General features: G+C 39.9%; 1 protein-coding gene across 1 annotated transcript in view; it reads left to right on the top strand.

Annotated features, from left to right (window-relative positions):
* aff2 (AF4/FMR2 family, member 2) overlaps window positions 1-23,964 on the top strand; it is a 170,254-nt gene that overhangs the window by 40,135 nt on the left and 106,155 nt on the right. Inside the window, 4 exon segments of the mRNA XM_063876724.1 lie at window positions 12,785-12,905; window positions 19,338-19,686; window positions 19,689-19,961; window positions 20,946-21,379. Of these exon segments, the coding sequence (XP_063732794.1) occupies window positions 12,785-12,905; window positions 19,338-19,686; window positions 19,689-19,961; window positions 20,946-21,379 (1,177 nt within the window).

Below are 23,964 nucleotides of genomic sequence, written 5' to 3'. Positions count from 1 at the left end.
GTGTGTGTCTCCAGGGCTCAGCTCTCAAAGCATCCGGACGCAAACAATAACGTCACTAGATACCTGCGTCTTTCTCTCTCTAAGCTGTTATCTGAACATTTTCCATGTCTCTGTCTCCCGCTCTGATTCCGCAGAATACAGGATGTAGTTAAGTGTGTTCATTCATTATCTAATTAACTAATTTAGCAGGCACTAATTCTTTCTCATCAGCTAATAGTCTCCAGATTAGGTATGGACGTGTGTGTGTGTAGAGGGGAGGGGGTTGCTTTTTGAGTGTGTGTTAAATTATTAACCCCTCATTATCAGGTGAAAGTCACAGGATAAAGAAAGCCCTTATCACTGATCTGGCTAATCAGGGAATAATCAGTTCCTATTTCTAAAGGCAACAGTTAGCAATCAGATTTCACACAATCGTTTTGAATTGTGTTGGCAGCTGGAGAGGCAACCTGCCCACTTTGAGCTTTATTCCTGTGTAATACTGTGTGGTTGTTGCCGTTGCACACTCATTCTCCCCAGTGATTCACGTCATGCCTTTTTTTTGTCAGTGTAGTTTGGAAGTCATTGGGCCTGCTGCCACATGTCAACAACCTTCAGGCAGACTCGGAGTTAGACATCAAAGGCAGAGCGGAAAGAAATCTTGAAATCTGAGGATGGGAAGCAGCCCTCTGTAGCGCCAAAACGTCACCACTGCTGGGTGTAATCAAAGTTTATTGAGAGCCCATGAGAAAATCAGGGTGAACACACAGGATACTGTGAAATGTTATGTTTTTGAAATATAAAATACAGGTTTTCTGCACACTGATCATGTAATCATGATGCTAATTTAGAACCATATTTGCAATTCCATTTGTCTCTTTAAGAGCTGCAACTCACAGATACAGTCTGTTTTATATCATTATTTAATCACAGGAACAGTCCAAAACCCATATCATTTAAATATATAACAATAAAATAAAATACAATATTGGCATCAGATCCATCCATAAAGTGGAAACAGCAAATACTTAGAGACTGTATGAAAATGATGTGTGTGGTAAGAAAGAGCAGAAAAGTGGGAAGTCATGATGATATTCTTTTAAAACAGGGTAGTTTTATATTTAAGTTGTATTTTATTATATTTAATGTCATTTTTCTGGTTTAACAATATTCAGAATATCGACTGGTGTCTTTGATAACAATGTATGCTTAAAAATAAAATGGGATTTTAAATTGCCTTGCAGGAAAGATAAATGAATGTCAACATAAGTGTTGTTGATTAAAGGAATAATCTGATCGGTGTGATATTCTCACACCCAAAACATTTTCATAGAGTCCCCTATTGCATTATAAAGATTTCCTGTACTTGCTATGCTATCTAATTGTACTTTCTTACGTTGCTAGATTCTCTCAAGATTTTCTTTGGTGTTATAACAAAGGACATGTTGTGGACACAGACACAAAGAGTTTATAGTTTGTATAGAGATGTTGAACTTTCAATTTCAGTAAATTAACTTAAAGGTGCATTATAGATGCCGGCAATATGTCTAGCTGCAAAAGCATGGACTTCAGAGAGAGTAATATTTGAAATTATGCTTTAATCTAAAACTTAGCTCATTATAATATCAGCAATCACCCTCAAAGTAATCAATAAAAATGATGACACATTCAGCCTGTTGTTTTTCAGTACCACAGTCATCCAAAGGTTATTGAACCACATTGAAAGACACCTCTCTCGACACCATATTACAGATTTTTTTTTTTTTAAACAAAACTTGCGAAAATTCTTTCCTACATTTCATCTGGACATTTGTCAGCAGCACCTAATTAATAAAAGGAAATAGATGTTCCATTATTAATGAAAACAGTATGAATCTTCACACCTTAGCTGTGAATTATCACACATCTGATAATGCTCTTCTTGTATTCTGAAAGAAGAATAGGTCATCCTCACCGGTGTGCAATTGGACTGAAGAAAGAGTCAAAGTTTTAAAGTAATGATAACTTCTGCCTTCACCACTGGAAAAATGTTTTTAAAATATTCAATGTACACAAGTAGGATACATTAAAGCCAATTGTTAACATATCCTTCCTTTAATGTTCTCCTTGTGCAAAGAGCAGTTAGGAGCCATTTCAGACATTTACAATGAATCCGGCAACGTGACGGACGTAATGAGATGGGATGGCGTGAGAATGGCCTCTAGAGTCACTAGAATCCGTGTTTGCTTGGCAATGATTCTACTCAGAAGTGTTGGCACTCAGAAATGTGCCTGAGTGGCCGGTTTTCATTGATTCAGACACACACTTTAACATCTCTCTCATCATTGCTTTTTCTCTCCCTCTCTTCCAATCCTTTGTTTCTCTGGGCTCCAAAAGCCATTATGTTAGAGTACCTAAAACAAAATAGGCACATGATTGAATACATTCACACTGACACTTCTGCATACACACTTTTCACCAATGTGTTAAGGTATTGGTGTTCTTGTTTTCCCATGTTGCCAAGGCGCTGAATAACCGGTAAATGACCGTTAATGATACCTCCGACACACTGATTTTAATAAACCCCTATAAAATCACAAGGTCTTTTAGTTAATGGAATGATAATTAAAATTGAAACACTCTCCCTTATTCAAAAGTCCTAATAAGTATTCAAGGAACCATACTAAAAGGCAACCTGTACAGTTCAACCTGAGGTGTAACAAATGAGTTGATACACTCACCTAAGCTGGCTTCAGTTATTACCGTTAGCTTAAAAGCATGCACCTATTTATTGAGCAGTATTGAATTGTTTTCTCTGTCTTTCCTATTGCGAAACTGTCTGCCCTACGTCATTGCTGGAAGTTTATCGGGGCAGTGTTCAACCTACCAAACTACATTTCTTTGGGTTACAACATTTTTTCATCCATTTTGAGTTGAAAGAGGGAGACAGAGGGGGGGACATGCAGCAAATGGTCGTAGGCCAGATTCGAACCCGGGTCCTCTGTACAGGAACTTTTTAATCTTTATTTGATACAGATAATATTTTCCTACAGTCTGAACATATTTTTATGTTTTTGTAATGTTTTATAGATTTATACTGATGAGTTTTTGTTTCAAATCACAATGAAGCAGGCACACTAAAGAATGATCATGACATACTTACGTGAGCGTTATATCCCAATACTTGACATTTAGTAGTTTGTAGATATTCCCTCCCATCCTCCTGTATCCTCCCTTTCGCTTGGAAAATAATTGAAATCTGTCAAGATTTGTTTCCCACTTTTCTTTTGTTTAAAACATACTCTTAATGACGTAAGCAGACTAAATGTCAATCAACCTGTTCATTTTTTTCTTATTTTCCTGGTTCTGATGACAGCCTTCCATAACTTCCTGTAACTGGAACAAAAATCTAAACCCTTAGAGAAAAATATTTCACACTAGAAAAACAAACCATTTTTCTATTTTGGTCTGGAACAACACCAACTATTTTTAATCCAAGGTTTCAGCAGTTTTTTTATATGCCTGTAATTTTGGAAAGTCCGGACCAAATAAGGTTAGTGTGAATGAGATTTCGAATAGGGGAGCGATACAGAGGTTTCATTAAAGTTATACCATGAGTATCGAGAATAAAATATATTTTTTATATTGAATGTAAATGTGAGTTTTCTTGGAACAAACAAAAGCCAACAAATAACCCCTAGGAAAATATGTACATACGTAAATAAGAGAAGATTCTGTGTGATTTCTTTATGTTTGCATGTCATTGTTGTCTCTCCTACAGCATGATGTGACACTCACAAAAAAAAAGAAGCTGCAGAGTCCTCTCATATCCCTGCTCCGTCCTCGCTCCCGGTCTATTTATCTATCCATCAGTGTCAAACACACACTCTGTGTGATGTGCATTAAAACAAAGCTGCAAGGTAACAGTGTGTTTGAAGGCTGTCATAAAATACCTGCTTTCGTGTCAAACACACACAAAGACACAAAGCAGTGATTTCCAATATCCTCCTTCCTTCACATAAAGAAACCTAAAGGCTGTATATTCTCATATTGATGGCGTTCTGGATCTTCTTCTTCTCCTCAGTATATCCAGGAATGCCTGCTGATATTTCTCTGATGTCTAATGCCGCCTGAATAAGCACACCAACCAGAAAACACACACAAACACGTGCAAAATGCGTCTTGAACTGACACTTCAAACAAAGCTTTTGTCTGCTGCCTGACAGCTATTCCTCTCTCCTTCCCCCTCTCCTCCTCTTCCTCCTCCTCCCCTCATTATCCCCCTCACTTCTCCCTGTCATTCCAAAACACTCGTTCTACCCCTCATCCCATCGCTTTCTCCCACGCACGCCTCAGACAAATACATTGAAGGGTTTATTCCTAATTAAGCTGCTTGGTTAAATGCAGGTTAAATAAAAAAATACAAAGATACAAAGACGTGAAGTGCTTTTCTATAACACCACTTGAGCAAACGTGTTATAATCAGTGTTGTTTTATGTAAAAAACATTATTTCAATGATTCATTTTTGCAAATTGTCCTAATGATCCATTACTGGCAGAGGTATCACTAATAAAGGTGCAGGTTAAACCTTGCTGTATAATAAACACATCTTTCCCCATATTTCATCAGTTTGGAATCAAACTAGACTTTATGTGATCATGAGCAAAGCTCCATTGTGTTCTCTGAAAGGGGGATTTAACAGTTTCTGGAACAAAAACTCCTGCCCTTAAAGGAAACTTTTTTTCACAAGTGTTGGGCTTACACAATCATGGCCAGGTGAAGAAGCAAGTATGTACAAACTTTGAGATAATTTCAGTAGGAATTGACAATTTTTTGGGAATGGCTTTTGGGATTTAGATTTGTTGGAAAGAAGCTCACCAACAACTCAGGCAGCAGAGGCAGAACAATTCCCCTTTAAGAAACAGTGACATCTAATATTTACATCACTAAAAACAGCACAAAAGGACAAGGTTGGGGTGATGAAGCCACCAGTACAGCCGGTAGCCTTCCCTATCCCCTTAAAAGTAATGTTCCCATAGAAGAAAACTGCATTCTCAGGGAAAACGTATTTTCTCAAACATTACAGTCGCAAATATTCATTTATACTAATACCTTAATTAGATGGTACACATATATAAAGGAAAGGGTACGACATGTAAAACCAGGATGATTCAAAACTAGACCAGTTTGATTGGTTATTTAACCCATTCTTTTATAAGGAGTGTTGGGCAGCTACATAAAGCACCTGACGGAAAGGGTGGTTATTGGGATTTGATGGTGCGGTTCTCATGCCAATTCAGGACAAACTGAGCTAGTGCCCCCACATGGAATAATACGGATGATGATTCGCAACATATTTCCAAATCAAGAGTTTAACCTTAAAACATAGCTGATCATTGAGTTATTTTTAGATACTGGGACGGAAATGAGTCTTTGCTTGTGAAGCGTAGTGACGCATCTGAAGCCCATCAGCTAATAGGCTACAATGAAGTCATGCTAGGACTTAATTCCTCTGCCTGAACTCATGCTATGCCACATCATGTTTTTATTTCTTTATTTGTAGGCAGAATAAGACCGTTGCCTGTTCATCTTTTAAAAGTGCAGGTGGTGTCAGCTGGTGGTAATGACTAAAGTACCTTTCGTCATAAAATCAAATGTGGAAAAATTAACAGGTGTAGTCTGAGGTAATGCCAGAAACATGTCATCAGGTGGTAATTAGTTCACTGCAATAAAGATGGATGGATAATGGAATGTTATATCTCAGGGAGAAAAAGTTCCTCCAGGGATATTTATACAGTTCAATGTTTAATCAGGGACTTTCTGTGGGAAGGGAATACGCAACGAGGATTGGTTTAACCAACTGAGAATTGTATAGAATATTTCAAATGAAAACTTGGCTATACATGGAAATAATTGCTTTCATGGAAACGGATAGGAAATTAGCTTGCTGCCCCCTTTAGTCATTTACTAGTCATGAATACCAATGTCATGTCGGAGCCCTCCTTAGACGCATGGATAAAAGCTCACAAGATGTTAGATTTCTCTCGATATGAAAAAAAGAGAATATTCTGCTATTCGAAACAATACATCAATTCCAATAGGGAAAAACGATGCATTAGCAAAGTTTGTGATGAGCAGACAGTCTACGATGCTTCCAGGAGCTTGAAGACAGATTCCGGAAATAAAGGGTTTTAGAAGTTGTTTCAAGTCAAAAGGAGACTAAGCTATTATTCTACTTAAATTTTGCTAGAGTCACAATCAGCTCATTCATGAAATTATTGCTAACACTGTGGTCATTGATAAACATTATTTTTGTAGGTCGAAGCAGATTGGAAAGACACAATTTATACTACATAACTACTAGCTATATTACTAACTAAAATAACAACTAGCTATTTAAATGGGCCCTAAAAATTAGACGTATGGATGACTATTACTGTTTTGTGGGATTTTTTTTTCAGTTTGTTAGTTTGGATGGCTTATATGACTGCTGGGTATGATCGTACTCTGTTTGTTTTGTAACATGTTCTTCATTGAGTTACGTAAACATTTTGTGTTATTCATATATACTACTGCAATATATACATTAGTCTGAACCCTCATCTGAAATGATATCTCTGATGTGAACTAGGCAACAGACTAAGAATGATTTAATTACTTTACTCTACTCATTGGGTTTCAAGTTTAAAAAAAGAAAAAGGTGTCAGAGCCGTAACTCTCAACAACACATGACGGCTGAATTCCATTTGGCTGCTTTGGTTTTTTTGTTTCTGGTCTTGGTTAGCTGACAAAATGTCTTCATGGCTTCAAATGATTTAAAATATATTTCCAAGCGGCAGCCTTGAACTGTTCTGACAGTTATTCCCAGTAGACACAAATGCAGCGTGAGTCCACAAAGTCAGGCTCCAGTTGATTTTCAATGAAGCAGCTACAGAAACTCTCATGATGACATACGCAGACCAGAGCCTTTCTTCCTGCTGACGACAGAACACAGAAACTTCAACATGTTCAACTCAATCCCTGACCAGCTTCAACATCTGGATGCTGCTCTGTGTGATGGAAACAGCTTTTACTGGCATTGAATGCAGGGGTTCTGTGTGCTGTAACAAAAGTTAAGTAAGGGATCATGTTCAGCGATAATATTGTGATCAGGATCTTACATCATTAAATTAGCCAATACCTAGATTCATAATGTTGATTTAAAAATGATTGTATTGCTTCTGCTAAAAATCCAATTAAAATTGTCCCTTCCACTGCGTATCAACCGCTAGAACTGCAGCGAAAGCAACGTAAATACAAATAAATTAAGATGACAGCAGCACTGATCAAAGTTTTCTTTTACTGTCCAAGTCTGTTCACAACTTATCTTCCATTAACCAGTCTTTAAACAACGCCAGAGCCCAAACCGTGTTCCTGTCAGTGTTAACTTCCTGTATGTTTTCTTCTGCCGTCCAGTGTCTTTCAACCACTTTTCTTCTCTTGTTCTCCTTTTCTGTTCTTTCCCCAAATTACTCCCATAGTCAAGTCTACCTTATATAAGTGTACGTAAGTCAGCTAAATGACATGCTATGTAATGTATTTTAGTTCCAAATTCCCAACAATAATGCCTGCAATTAACCTTCACTGTTAAATGAATTACATCTGTTTTTCTATTGGGTTGTTGCCTGCTGAATTTCGTGCTTTGCCTTGCTCATTGGCTCCTGAGTAGCAGTTGCTGAGAAGGGGAGAGTGTGTCACTGAAGTTCTGTGCAGTGAAATTGAATGAGAGGGTGATGATGCTGTGTTTCAGAAACTGGTGTGTGCGCTTGTGTGTGTGTTTAGTTATCAGGGGAGCACAGCATAGCTCTGCTGAGATTAAATTCGCAGAGCTTACTCTGGCTATCAGCATTACTTCAGGACACACACACACACACACACACACACACACACACACACACACACACACACACACACACACACACACACACACACACACACACACACACACACACACACACACATTAACACATACAGAAGGAAAGCAGAGTGGTAGAAAAGAAAGCTGCCATCGCTACATTTTCATTCAGAGAAAATATCAACATCGACAGTATGCCCACTGCTGATATCACCACTGCTAATAATCCTCACCAAACCATCCATCTGTCCCTCCGTCTGTCCATCATCTCTCCCTCTATCTTCCTTTCTTTCGTTCAAATGTGGATATTGTATAATTATCTATCCGCACTGCAGACAAACTCACAGATCTGGCAAAAACGTAACTAAAGCTGAATATATACATGTAGAAATAGATATAAAAACGAAGTTCAAGAAGAATTTGAATTCTCCTCATATTTTTAAAGGAAATACAAGATAAGATGATACTGCATTTATCAACCACATGTTTTCATTTTTCCGAAGTGGATACAACTCGACACTGAGAGCTCAACAAATTAAAGAAATGAAGAAAAAAATAAAAATGCAAATAGACACTGTCAACAAATCATCAGCCTGCCAGTTACTTATGTTTATTTGTACAATTGAAGACACACTGCATCAAAAGGTTTGTTCATTCATAGTTGTATAGTCAAATTAAAACCTACAGCATGTGTTTTTAGATTTTGAGAAAGTCTTATAAAGTTTCCAAATTATTTTTGGAAAGCAGCTAAATGTGTGGCTGGTGGTTTTTGACAAAACGTTTGCTTCGGTATTCGAAAAAATGCCTGAATACAGCAACACAATAGCTAAATTGGCACCACTTAACACCAGTGACGTATAAACTAAACCCTTGCAACTAAGGGTTAATAATAAGGAAATGCCCAAGCCAACCAGAGCGCTGGCCCCGCTCAGGTAGCATCGTAGGAAGGCGAGACAGCGCTTCATCGCGAGGTGACTCTGTGGAGTGAAGCTTGAGCTCAACTTTGATAAAACAGTAACAATACAACATCGTCAAACATGACTTGTAACAGCACAGTCTATGTTATAAACCCACACATGTGTGCTGGATAGGCCGAGGTAACTGCAGCCTGTCGACTGAAAGAGTGGCACCTGCACAATGGTGAGTCTGTCACATTAAACATAAATTAACATGAACCTGGCTAATAGCTGGCAATGCTAACTGAAGGCTAACGAAACAGTGACATGCGAGCAACTAGCTAGCTGGCAGTAGTAGTGCTAGACTAACATTTAGGAAAGCTGTGTTTTTTTAATTTCAGTGATAAACGTGTTAAATGCTGACTGTATAATTACTGTAATTTTTACACTTAATATTTCGGCTCGTGATGTAATTCATGCAGTGGTGTAAAGTAACTAAGTACATTTACTCAAGTACTTTTCCCAAAAGTTTTGAGAAATGTATACTTTACTTGAGTATTTCAATTTTTTACTAATTTTTACTTCTACCTTACAAAAATTCAGAGGTTAATAGTGTACTTTTAAACCACTACATTTATTTAATAGCTTTACTTACTGTTTGTATTTGGATTAATAATATAAGTACAAATAAATAAATATTCCGTGGTAGTTTTACTTAAGTACAAGATCCGAGTACTTTTCCCACCTCTGGATTCAAATATTTTTCTATGGTTGTTAAAATATATGCATTGTCAGGTTAAAGGAAACATTTTATCTTACACAATTTAGAATTAACTACAATTTCCCCCCAAAACAGCCCTTACACACAGGGAATTTAAGCTGTTATCGAAATTAGAATTAAAGAGTTTACCGCCTCTATCCGGTGTTAAGTGTGTGTTATTGTGTGATTTGGGTTGAGTTCTCCAAAGTCACTCAATAAAAAACCCACTAACTGATCTAGGGAGCAGTAGACTAGCACCTGCTGTACTGCACAAGGTAAATTACCTTTTTTGTCAAAGGAGTCTGGTGGCTTGAAAGAGAACAAAGATAACAGCAGGAGTTCAGTGGATAAGAACCTCATACCACCCCACTCCAAAAAATCCAAATTCATTTTCGTACCTTTCAAAAACCTTTAGACAAAGTCCCCGTAGCATTCCTACTGCCCTGCCTGACCACAGCGCTATGGTTCATAAACCTGTAAAGAAAAAAAAGTCAATTCATTGATGTGTAAAAACACAGCGCAGGGTTTAACGTGTGCGACAGCCAGCTAGTGTCATACTCTGTTCCTGCCGCACGCTGTGAAATACATCCTGGATGTGTTAATTACCTCGTCTGACCTGATTCCCTCCGTGTGAACGTCTAGTGACAGACAGAGACAGGGATCTGTGACCTGGGACTGATGCACTGTGTGTGTGTGTGTGTGTGTGTGTGTGTGTGTGTGTGTGTGTGTGTGTGTGTGTGTGTGTGTGTGTGTATGTGGTAGTTACATCGCTGTCAGTTATCTTTCTGCACTGACAGACAATGCACATGTCAACCAGCAGTCCCAGCACACGCCATTTTCACATCTATGTATATTGCTGTAGCGCACCCACACACACACACACACACACACACACACACACACACACACACACACACACACACACACACACACACACACACACACACACACACACACACACACAAATGCTTACCTGTCAATCATTAATCCCTCTGCTCTGTCTTCCTTTCAATTTCCGTTCCTCCTATTCTACCTTCCTCTCCGCATCCTTCCACTCTCTCTTTCATAATTCTGTTATTTTTCTTTCCTTAAAAAGAAACTCTGTTGCCCTGAAACTGGGTCTTTTTTTCAGTCTCCCATGGGTCTACGTGATTTTATTTTTTCCTCTCTCTTTCCTCTCCCTCCCACACGCATCTTGCTGACAGATTAAATGTTGAAGGCGAGGTCTGGTAGGCAAAAAGAGAAAGTCTCTTTTAATTGTGTTTGATCACTAATTAGCCGGCCTGTCTCCTCTCTCGGCAGTGGATGCGGTAAAACAGGATGCCCTTTTTCGGGGTCGGCAGGCCACAGCCTCATGCATAACTTGCACTCACACACACTCACACACATGCTCACACTACGCTTTGTACTTCTGGGATGCGAGTTGTGCTGCCAGCTCTTAGATTTCTCAGTGGAGGCTGAGAGAGTTTAGGAGGCCAGGGTGAAACGGTGAACCAGGTTTTTTTTTCGCGCTAAAAATACACGTTTACGTAACAGGAAAATGTTCCAAAAACCTGCGGCTCACCACAAAGACCACTTTCCAATCAATTTTGTCGTTGTTTACTGTGTCATATTTTAAATGCCACAATCTGGAATCATACCCACAAAAGCAATCATTCTGGCTTTCAAGACACAGCTGTAATTCATAGCGGTATTGTAGCGATGGTGAAAGATTAAAAGCACATTTTATTGGGATCCATCCAATGACGCTGTGACAGGACATAAATGCGTCCGTCCTTTGCCGTGCGCCGTGGTTCAGTGGGTAATGCACGTCATAAACGCTGCCTGGATTAGGACTGCAATTCCCACCGGCCCACCTACGTTAAAAATGAATGCACTCATGAATGAAAGTTCCGAGCTAATGGCATATGTTACATCATGTTGACCTTATTACAAATAGGAAAAACTGTAAAAAGGGTTGCCTTTGTGAACTCTGGCTAATGTTGTAGGAACAGACAATGTATTGCTTTGTTAAAGAGCACAAGCACGGTGTGTCTGTTCCCCCTCAGAGTGTAAATAAAGAGTCATTTAATTCCATTATTTAGCAGTGGACCTGTTAAGCGTTTTTCATTCGTATTGCCTTTCATTAATATTACACAGGCTGATTAAAGGAACATGAATATGATCAGAAACACACTTATTTGGTGTCTTTTAGAGAGTTAGATTAAAAGTTTTGTGCTAAACAGGAAGCAGTGTAGGATTAGTTTAGCTTAGCACGAAGTCTGAAAGCTGCCAAACACTGATATCATTTGATTTTGGCATACTTTGAACCTAGGAGAAAGCCATTAGCTGTTTTCCATTCTGGTCTTTATGCTAAGCTAAACTAAATTAAGCTAATTGGCGCCTTGCCCCAGCTCCAGGCCAAACCCAAAGACTTGACTGTGGTATTTGTCTGGTATAGGTACAGTTGTTTTTTCCCCACAGATTAGATATTTTTCAGCAAATAGAAAGACCAACTTCAAACAAAAACAACCTTTATAAAGTTATTTGTGAACTTTGAAGTATATTAACCTTTGTTTGATCTTGTTTTGACAAAACAAATCATTTATTTTGGACTCAAACTGTCTCCTGCAGATACAAGGCAAAAGCTAATGGCAAAGGCTTTTAGAAAGTTCCGGATGACATGAGGGTCTGTAGTGGCACGGGATAAGCACTTTATGGGAGTTTGAAGCTCAAGCAGCCTTTACAAATCAAATTTTACACTGCTGGAGTTCCTTCAAAAGTCCAGCGTAAAAATAACAGCCTCGAGTCGGTGCGGAGCTGATTCGAAGAGACAGAACACATCGCATATATTCTCTGAAACTTTCAGTACACACACTTAGGTCACCGCGTTGATGAGTTTAATAGGGAAGGGATTATCAGGATATTAGTTTAATAAATCACATTTTTGGATATTTCTATCTGCGTTACTTATCCTCTGTTGGATTCTTGTTTTACAGAAAAATACATTTTCAGACACTGCAACAAGCGTTCTGTTTTTCTCTCATTGTTCTCTCTCTTGTATATGTAATTTGATGCGTTGTTTCAGACCAACATGATTTACCCTGTTATTTCCCTTTAGCAGCAACACAGCGCTGCTAATCACACAGCAGGCGAAGACTTTCAGCCAATGCTCTTTGTACATCCAAAAATGACTTGTTAGCAGTCCTCATTAAAAACCAGTGGGTCTGATTGGTGGCAGGCAATGTGTGGGCCTCAGCGGGGGTCGCTAACAAGATTTCCTCTTTGTGTCCTTGCAGTCATCTGGAGTCAGACCGCAGCGCCCTGAAGAGGAGGGAGTGGGAGAGGAGGAACCAGGAGGTCCAACAGGATGAAGACCTGTTCTCCACCGGATTCAACCTGTTCGGAGAACCTTATAAAGTAAGAACATTTTATTCCTGGATTCTTAATAAGTAGATAATTCCTTGATTATATAGTGATAACATTTGGGGAAATATGCCTATTTATATGCTTGCATTCTGAGCGTTAGATGATTAATACCAATCTCATTGCTGGAATTTTAACCTGATATAAACCTGGGTTTTTTTCTGAGGTAGAGCATGTTCAATTTTTCATCATTATTGGTTTTGGTTGTCATTTTTTTTAACTGTGGAGTGACCCACGTGAACATTAGCTTGTTTTCACCTGCGCTCATTCCCAAGCCCCATTCAAACTGGATGTATTGCTCTTTGGGAGGTGATCTCATTTGAACCTTTTCACGTACAATATGTAGGTAATGTTTAACCTTTACCAACCCGGTCATAATTTATTTGTTTATTCCACACATGGGCAGTTATTTTAAAACAAAACATGTATACTTTACAAAACAAAGCATGTGCACATGGTGGAAAGGAGCAGGGAACTCTCTCATCATCTTGTAATGTAAATCAGGGATATTGGTTAGACACTAACCAGAACCAAAATCAGCAGTGAAAAAAGTTTTAAAAAACAAAATAAAAACAAAATCCTTTAAAGAAATGTAAATGACAGAAAAAGCAAATGTTATTGAGTTTCTTAGCTTTATTTTATATCACTACTTAAAAAGCATGACACCATTGCCCTCGTAAAGGTAGCTACATGTGTTTGTTTGTGCATTTGTTCGTGTGTGTGCGCATGTGTGTGTGTTGGTGGCCCACCTGAAGACTGGCCTTGATGGTGCTTCATTTATGTTTCTGGGTTTTAAACAACGCTTGGGGGCGGGATTTTCTTTTGGAACAAGGGAGGTGAACCCTGTTTTCAAAAATACCTGCCTATGTTCGAAATCGGCCCGAATCAGCATTGTACAAACTCAATAACACCAAAGACTTTCAAGGATATGGTAGTGTCACTCGTTCATTTGAATCTGAAACAACCACTTTGACAAATGCCAAGCAAACAGTAACTGTCAAAGAGTTTAAATGTAAGGACTTAGCACAGAGCGATCCTGTAAGCTAATGTCATCTCCACACGGAGTGCTGCTTCCCCCGCGCAGAGTGCTCTCCTGTCGCTGTTTAGGAGACAGTTTTATACTTCGCTGTTAAGTTGTGATTGATCTCCGCGGGAGGAGAATGGACACACCTGACACCAGAATTTCATTTGGGGAAATGGATTAAATTTACGACTTCTTAATCAGCGAGGATGTGCCGTTCTCCTCTCACCAGCTTTGTGATTTAGGCTCGTATCAAACAATTTCGCCTTCCGCAAGCAATCAATTGAAAGGTTATTACTAACAAACAATTATCCGAACATTTTATTTGTACCCTAATGCCCTTTAATGCTGCGGATGATGAGCTGATGATGGCCTCTGGATCATCCCAGGCTATTGTTGCCTCATCCTCCCCCTGAGGCCGATACTGTAATAACCTCCAGCATGAGGTTGTGGTCTGTTCTGTCTCTGAGGTACTCGAGACGCCATTATTTTGTTTCTTCTTTATCCGAACGTGAACCAGCCATGCATAAAGTCCAGGGCCACTCTCCTGCCCCCGCTGTTTAAAATTGATTTAGGTTTGTTAACTCACATTTGCTAGCCCAGGCACTTCAGCACTCGGTTATGCCGTCGAGTGTGTCAACCTTGGGATGGGCGGGCTTTGAATGTTGACAGAATGTGTTTAACTGTTTGAATGCAGAGGACATTGCTGGGGTGGGGTTGGTGTGGGCGGCAGGGGTGGGGTGGGGGGGGGGGGGGGGGTTCTGCTCGAAGTTGGGAAGCACATGAGAGGTTGTTCTCATAATGAATCTATTCAGAGGTGCATCCACACTCCAACTAATTGTTTGCAGCTAATTAATGGTGCCGAGGTCGGGTCAGGATGTGTGTGTGTGTTTGGGTGAGGAGAGATTGAGGATGAGGATGTTTCACACTCCTGCTGCTATTTAGATAACTCTCGAGGGGATGATGCATTTTGGCTTCTGTTTTGAGGGTCCTAAAGGGATTTCTTTAGCAAAGAAAGTAATGTTATGTTCTTTTTTTCCCTATTTATTTTTACATTTATTCATCTTATGCAAGCGCAAACACCAGGTGTGTTGAATCCCGCTCGCACATCCATTAGAAGAGGTTCCGGTGGTAAAGTAGAGAATATTATTTATAGGATCATGTTGAAAACTCTCTAGGGCTGGATAACATTTACAGTAACCGTTGCTGTTAAAGTTTTAGCACAGATGCAAATAAAGCTTCAATGATGAGTCCATGGAAAAGTGACTGGGAAGAAATCAACCATTTGAATAATTATAGAATTGTTAAAGTAACTTCTCCTGCTTTGTGCTCTTTTTAATCAAAACGTGACAACAAGACTTTACAAGAAATCACTTTGGCCTTAAGAAACCTGGAGAGACTTTTTAATCGATTCATATAGAAATGATGCACATTAATTGATAATTCAAATGACCGTTGGTTCAATCCCTTAATCTTCAATCTCACTTTTTGCTATGAAAGTTTGATAGGCTCCAAAGTTAACAATCTAGGTTTTTTAAATATGGTGCAGATCCACTTGTAATCCTTTCACATACCTTCACTTTAAAAAAAGGGGAAACACAATTGAATGTAAAATAATACAAATAAACCTTGAAGCTTCTTTTAAGTGACCCAAATGGGCGAGCACTTTATTTGTAGATGACAACATATTTAATCCTCTTTGTAACTATTGTTTTTGCTCCACACACAAACCCAGTTGATCTCTCAGTGCTGCTAAACACTAACAACAGCATTGGCCCACATTGATACTGTCCTCTGCTGATTTATTTGCAACACAAACGCATTATTTGTTTTTCTAAGATTGTTGTTTTACTTCCTTGGATTTACAAAGACCTTAAGAACCTCACTCTACTATATCTGTGTGGACTAAATGTACTGAACTGCTCCTTGAAAAGATCTTTATCAGCCTTTCCTCATTATCACAGAGACTGTTATCATTCGCTTTGCCTTTTTTATTAAAAGCATGTCTGATTGTACCTGTTTATCTATCATGTGTCCATCACTCTGACTGTGTACTGTCTTTCTCTCCCTCTCCAGCATTCATTCTCTCTGTCAGCTATTAGCTAATCCCTCTTCTAATCCTGTTAAAGAGCGTTATGCTGTTAGCAGCTATTTGGGATGATCCATTCATACACACTCACACACATACACGCACACACATAGGTATTCATCCTCTCCTCTGTTTTCCATTTTGCCTCTGTAAATGTGTTTTCTGTTCCTCTTCAGCCACCAGATCTTTTATTCATGAGCCCGAGATGGAGAAGAGATGAGCTAATTTATTCACAGCTAACTTTGGCTCACTGTGTGTGTGTGTGTGTGTGTGTGTGTGTGTGTGTGTGTGTGTGTGTGTGTGTGCGTGCGCGTGCGCGTGCGTGTGCGCACACACAGAACAGACATCTGTTAAGATTATTTGAAAGCAATTCTCTCCTTTCTTGTATGATTCTTTTGACAATAAGACTTGATGTTTTTGCCCTGTTTCGTTTTTGGGGGGTTTTTCCTGCATTTCTAGAGTGTAAAAAAGAAGACATAGACATACAACCAGAGAGGAATGCCGCTCAAATGTACTTAGAGTTGTGTACCCAAGATTATGTACCATATTTCGTTGAACAAAAAGGTCACCTAATGACATTGATGCCATCTATAATTGGCTTTTCTTCCTTTTGAGGAACTTAGCTGAGACATTGTGCAGAGGAACGTATTATAGAGAGTGTTTTGAGTCCAAATTTAGGAGACTCATCTGGCTATTGATTTTGCTGGTTGTTAAAAGCAGCCCTTGAGTGGTACAAATGATTTCCCAGCCACTAGATAATCCTTAGGAGTGTGTGCGTGAATTTAAGAAGGACGCAACCCACCATTATGTTCCACAAACGCAGTGAATGTAACATTTATATAGAGGGTTAGATTCCCAAGGAATTCCATCGAACTGAACTGAAATTATTAGTCAATTAATCACTTAGTTGATGGATAAGATAAGATAAGATAAGATGTTCTTTATTATCCCCAACGGGACATTTGCTTTGGTAATAGTGCCACACACTGCTGCATAAAACACTACAAAGACCCCCAGACTGTACAGGGGAACACCAGAGACTAGTGCTGTCTTTGACTTAGTCCACTAACATTCACACACTTATGTTGAATAATTTTTCAGTTAATTTATTTGGCAGATTTGTAAATTTGCAGCTCTTCTGATGACACAGTTAAAAGAAAGAAGGTAAGATATTGCACTTACCTTTTAGGAAATATACAAAAACATTTAAACAAACTAAACATAAACTAAATGCAATGGTGCCTCCTTTGACATTAGACAGAATACTGACTGACATCTAGTTGATCATTCATTACAATTTTCTGAAATGTTTAGTCATACTGTGGATCGATTCAATGGCAATGTCCATGGTGATCCCCTGACTAGCTGTAGTCTAAAAAACGTATTACTTTTTAGCGGACTCAGTAACTCAAATAATATGTTCGAGGTTCCTGATGGTCGTGTAACTTGTACCAGGAACCTAACCATCCATTCTCCCCCAGCCTGGTTCATAATTTACTATCATAGCAATTTGAAAGTGTAAAAAGAGCATCCCAAAATAGCAATTATCATCAGAGTGCTTACATTAATCTCTATTAGAACAAAGTGCAGGGTGGTGTTATTTGTGTCCTTAATGCTGTGAAGTAAAACACACACAGGATTCCCTCCTCAGCAATAAGAGCTTTCCATGGATCATTGCCATTGGCTGTTGCATAAGAAAAGAACACCCACACAAAGAAACATTACCCAGATAAATGCTTTCTTAGATTAATCCAAAAATAACATTATTGATCATGTTTTTTTATCTAATTATTATTTCTTTTAACCTACCAGTGTTCAAGTACAATTACATTTTTTTCTGGCTACAGTGGAAATTATGTCCGGAAATAAATCATTTTGCTGAACCCTTTCCTAAATCTGATTTTAAAGGATTTCTCTCCTGTGTTTATGCCTTTTAGAACAGGTGCCAGGATGTTCTTTCTAAGTGAATCTTTGACACAGTTCAGAAAAGAGTTCCGGATCATTTTGATGTAGTTTTTTTCTGGAAAAGTACCCCATATCTTATATAAGACTAAAAGCAGTTATAACTATATCCAGGTAGGTTTCTTCTCTAGTACTCAATAAATGACATTATTTGTACACTTCCAGAACTTCTTTTTCCTGTTTTTTACAAATGAAACACGCTTAGCTAGAATATGTACTACTTTGAAAATGGGTCAGTAGAATTATTTATTTTTTATTTATATCTCTCCCCTTTCTGAAATAGATGTAGGTGCTAAATCAACCACAACAGCCTACACCAGATTTTGGTTACAATCAGTGTGGGCAATATTAATTCTTTTAAATGTAACTTGATGCTCTTTTCAGGAAAATTATCTGAAAACTATTAAGCAGTTCTAAAGAACATACATTCTTATTCATGAATTTAACTTCTCCAAATACAGGCAATTTCCCCCTGTCTTGAGAAGTAGATAAAGAGTCTTTTTCACTTGTTGTCGTCTCTACCTTCAAACCTATCGTAGCTTTATCTGTCAGTCATGTTACTGCAGGGGTTATTAGCAGAGCACCGGTTGTCAAATACTCTGCTATTATTGCCCGATCTATTGATCAAACCTCAAAAAGTATAATGTTCAACTAAAGTACAATGCCACTTCTCACGTTGATCTCATTCACGATTCCGGTGTTCATCATTCATCTTATTCATGATGAAATGTCAAAATTAAATTACAGGCTGTAGATCCTGCATTATTCAGACTTGGCTCGATGATTAATATTTGCTTCACCATTTGTCACTCAGGTAGAAAAGTAATGTCAGCGTGCTTGATTCGAATCTAGACTTTTTCCTCCTCTTCCGTGAATCTGGTTCCAAATATAGATCGACTGAAACCCCCGCTGATTGCCGTTGTCCTTTTTTCAAAAAGCCAAGTTTTTCATAATTAAAGAAGCCGTCATTTCTGACACAAAAGGTTCCCTCGAGCTATTCTGAGGAACATCTCTACTTTAGCACATAGCAGCTGAAGGTGCTACACCGTCATATATCAGTAAGGCCTCCGCTGTCCTCCAAGCCTTGATTGCTGGAGAATGTGGGGTCAGGCTAATAATGATTCATGCCCCATTAATTTTACTGCTGCAGCCTAGACGGGACCTTCTTAAGGGTTACATGTGTTTAATTAATCATCTCGTCCTGAAGTCTGGTCAGTGGTCACCCTATCCGTCTCTCGCCACTCCTCTCCGGATGAATAAAGAGGGCTTTTCATCAAGCTGAACAAAATGGAAGACTTAATTAATACGCTTCTTCTCCTCTCCTCCCTCTTGTCTTTTTCTTTTCTGCATTCAGACCAATAAAGGTGATGCGCTGGCCAATCGCGTCCAGAACACGCTGGGCTCCTACGAAGAAATGAAAGACCTTTTAACTAGCCATTCCAACCAGAGCCACTTGGTGGGAATCCCCAAAGGCAGCAACAACCCACAGACCCCGACCACTTCAACGACGGAGAGGCCCACCACGGAGCCCCAGCTCTTCAACGAAGCCCTGAGAGGAGGAACAGCCGGAGGGGGAGATGGAGGTGGGGACAAGAGGATGGGAAATGCTTCCACCTCTTCGTCAACGTCCATGCAACCCCCTGCTTCGACCACGTCGTCAATAAGCTCCACAACAGTCCCACATCAGAGTTCCAAAAAGTCCCGAACTCCATGGACTGGTCGAGGACAGGACATGGACAGAGCACCCAGGGAGCAGGTCTTGTTTTGGGGCAGGTCACCACATCAACCAGTGGAAGAGGGAAAATGTCTTTATTAGAGGAACAGCAACTGCAGAGACATGAAGAGCTGTTCAGCTCACTAAAAGATGAACTCGGTCTAAAAGAGGACTCAAGCCCTTCTTCTTCCTCCTCGTCCTCCTCTTCCTCCTCTTCTAGGAGAAGACACTCTTCACACCCCTCCAAAACCCTTCCTCTCCCAGGTAAGTCCTACAGAGAAATAGGTTTGAGGACATTTAAGGAAACGCACCTTGTTAATGAGAAGCTAGAGCCAGTAGCCGGTTAGCTTAGCATAACATTGGAAAGCAGGATTGAACAGAAAGCTTGTTTCTGACAATTGTTTAAAAAAACAAACAGCCTACAAGCATCTCTAAAAAATAAGAAAGTCCTAAACACTTTCTATCTCAAATTAGTGCCCATGGATTTTTTGGATGGAGCCAGGCTGGGTGTTTGCCTCTGCTTTCCATCTTTTATGCTAAGCTAACGCTGCAATCATTCAATGTTGGCAGAATGGAAGGAATGGGAAGGAAACATTTGAAAATCTCAGATAAAGTGGTTGTAATGCTCTCTTAAAAAGATTGTGGGTTTGTAGCCATTTTGCTAACTCTTTTTCCAAAGTCTCTATCTCTGAAGTTCGCTGTCATCAACATTTTGATAATTACAATCAGGACAGGACATGACACGGCATAGGCTAATAAAATACCTATAGCTTGACATTTGCTGTAGAGAAACATGTATTTCATCACTCACTGAGAATAACTGAATATTCCAATATGTGTATTTATTCCACATAGTGGTAGTATTGGGAATATTTCAGGATATAGATGATACCATTCGCACAACAAAAAGAGGACATCTTATATTTTGATTTGAATGAACAATCAGTGTATTTGTTGCCATTAGTGCCGATGAATAATTTCAGCAAATTATTTTGGTGCAAAACAAACTCTATCACCTTTTGTTGGGGGGTGTTTCTCAAAATTAACATCTGCATCTGATGGTAACCACATCTTTCAGCAACCCATAATTTGCTTTGATTGTGACTGGCTCCATCCATCTGGGAGATGGGATTCTGTTGGCACTCAACTGTCATCAGATTCTGAAAGAGCGGAGCAACATTCTACAATAACAGGTGTTGCTATGGTTATTTCCTCAATGTTCCTCTTGGTTTCCCTTCTCTTTTACAGATGGGGGCAATTTTCGGTCCTCCACCGTGGACGGTGGCCATTTAAAGTCTTCCACTAACACGGAAAATGGTGGACATTTAAAACCCTCCCCGTTTGAAAATGAGACGGGTTCTCACCTGTCTACGTACTCCTCGCCGCTGGCTTCCACATCAGTTCTGACCACGCCCACTCCCGGTCTAACCACGCCCACATCCGGACTGACCACCCCCACCTTTCCACCTGGCAGCCTATCAGGGAAGCCCATCGCAATCCAACAGAAGCCCACAGCATATGTTCGACCAATGGATGGCCAGGACCAGGCGCCCAGTGACTCCCCCCAGCTCAAACCCCCTCTAGTGGCCACGGAGGGATTCAACAACAGTCAGACTTATGGAGGAAACTCTGGGAACGCCAAAAATAAACTGCCGAAGCTGAGTCTCAGCCACACAGGGGAGGTAAGAGAAAAACACTGTCATATACTATCCCATCCATTAAACATGGTTCAGTATGTTGTTCTCTTATCCCAACAGTTACTTATCACATCATCTACAATTGGGTCACAAATAAGGTTAAATGTTTTAAGTATTAATAACATTTAACATTAAGCTAATTATTTTTGTATAGGGCACAGGTTCACAAGTTAAACATTAGAAACGTTTCATGAATTGGAAAAACCAAAAATTTCGGGCTTCTTCATGTGACGAAGCAGGGCCAACCTCACCCTGCGCGCCCCCCCCCCCCAGCCATCCACCTTAACTAACAAATTTTCTGCGGGAAACCCTGAGCAGGGACAACACGTAACATTTAAAAGGTAATGTATTTCAGTCAGACAACTCACATATTTCATTAATATGTTTAGTAGAAGCAGTATACAGTTTGAGTTTGGCGTCTAGGCTCGGCCTCGTCACTACACAGATTTACATAGAACATTGAGTGATGATTAGATAACTATCCCCCCCGAGCCTACAGGTGGTAACTAGGGTGGTGGTGGGGCAGGCGAGCATCGGCAACATGAACGCATCAGGAGTGAGGTGAACGCAGCAGCAGCAGCGTTAGCAAGGCAGAGTCCGGCAGATCTGGCAGCTTAAATAGAGCGGCAGGTTTAGGAGAAGGTGTTTGGTTGGTTGTAAGAGTGGCGAGGGGCGTTATGTGCCAATATATCATTGGTCGCAGGCTTTGCCCCATTAGTTGATTCCAATATCAGGGAAATTCTCCCTGTGTCAATGCCACTTCAATTCCAGAGTAAAAAACTAAACCAAAACAATGATCTCATGTAATTTGACAAACTCCTTTTCTTGATCTGTTTGTTTTTCATGGGAAGAGTTAATTCTCTCTCGCTTCTCTATAAAATCTTTTCTTTTAAACAACGGTTACCTTGAACAAGTTTATTGCCCAAAACTACATTTCACAAGATTACCATTGAGGACATCATTAACTTTAGAATTTACCTTGGGCCAATACACATTTTAAAGCTTCAATGCATTTCATTCATTTTATTGTTGATTAAAATGCTCTCAGCTTTTTAATTATGTCTAAACTTGACAAGTTAGTCTCCATCTTTTCAGTGTGTTGTACGCTTGTCCACAGCCAAATCAGTGTTGTAACATCTGTCCAAGTGTGACTCGATGGGAGTGAAAACACGGTGTCTCCTCGCGGGTTAACACGTTTGCATGTTTTGATATTTAAAGCAACTCTCTCTTTCCTGAACGTGATGAATGTTATCGCTGGGAATGTTCACACGTTCTGCTAATTGAAATGTCAAATGAATCTGACAATACCAAACTCCTCCACAGGTCTTTAACTCTGTGACTCACTCACTTAACTCTCTGACCTGCTCCCCCCCTCCCTCTGCCTCTATCTATCTCTCACTCACTCTCCTTTTCCAAAAACAGCAAGAAACACCAGGCTTGATGGTGTGTGTGTGTGTGTGTGTGTGTGTGTGTGTGTGTGTGTGTGTGTGTGTGTGTGTGTGTGTGTGTGTGTGTGTGTGTGTGTGTGTGTGTGTGTGTGTGTGTGTGTGTGTGTGTGTGTGGTTGACAGGCGGGTAGTCATCCATATCGAGCAAGCCAGCTGTTCCTGTGCTTTGATAGAGCTGCTGTGTGTGCGCGTATGCGTGTGTTTGTGTGTGTGAAGCACTCCAAATGAGCCCGAGATGGAGCTTTGAGCATATGGCACCGAGAAAAGGAGCAAGCAAGGGGACAGGGAGGGAATTAAAATATACTTTACTTTCAACGCTTCCTCACGGATGGCGAGGAGGAGAGTAAGTACATTCATGGCCGTGAGTGCTTTTCTTTCACTTTGTTTCACCCACACATCCACGGATGCTCCGTTATCGCCCGCTCGCCGTCGAGTTCTTCACTCCTCTCATATTTATACCGGGGAGAATTCATTGGAAGGGAAAAAATGTAAACTTGATACAGGACTGAGGGGGAGAAAAAGGGGGAGACTGATGATAAGAAATAGAGGGAGGCCTAGAGAGTAACGAGGGATAGAGGAAGACAATGAGTGACTGATTACAGCACCTTATCATCGCTGTATTTGTTCTGCTCAGATGAGTTATTGGATGTGTTCTGCAGCTTAAACAGCAAATAGCGGCAGATTGAACGAGACTCCAAATGAAAGGATTTCGTGAATCCTGCTGCTCATTTCTCGCCATTAAAACGTCCACATTTTACCCTTTGATTAGCAATCCGTAGCTCGTTGTGCAGCACAGTAACCGGAGTAACAGTGGTCGTCTTAATTCGTCACATGAATGCAAAAGCAATAAAAAAAGGTTCCTGTGGAGTGAATCAGCACCATTGATTTACCATTTAACAGTTTTCTTATTAGCGCAGGTGCCATGAATGTGTTTGAATGACTCAATATTTGGCTCACAGTTCTGTTGTTGAGTGTTCAGTGACTTTGTGTGTGTGTGTGTGTGTGTGTGTGTGTGTGTGTGTGTGTGTGTGTGTGTGTGTGTGTGTGTGTGTGTGTGTGTGTGTGTGTGTGTGTGTGTGTGTGTGTGTGTGTGTGTGTGTGTGTGTGTGTGTGTGTGTGTGTG

The sequence above is a fragment of the Eleginops maclovinus genome, chromosome 23, assembly GCF_036324505.1.
Source record: "Eleginops maclovinus isolate JMC-PN-2008 ecotype Puerto Natales chromosome 23, JC_Emac_rtc_rv5, whole genome shotgun sequence".
In the NCBI taxonomy this organism is placed as follows: domain Eukaryota; kingdom Metazoa; phylum Chordata; class Actinopteri; order Perciformes; family Eleginopidae; genus Eleginops; species Eleginops maclovinus.
Note: the sequence above shows the minus strand (reverse complement) of the source record. Positions and strands in the feature narration are given on the sequence as shown.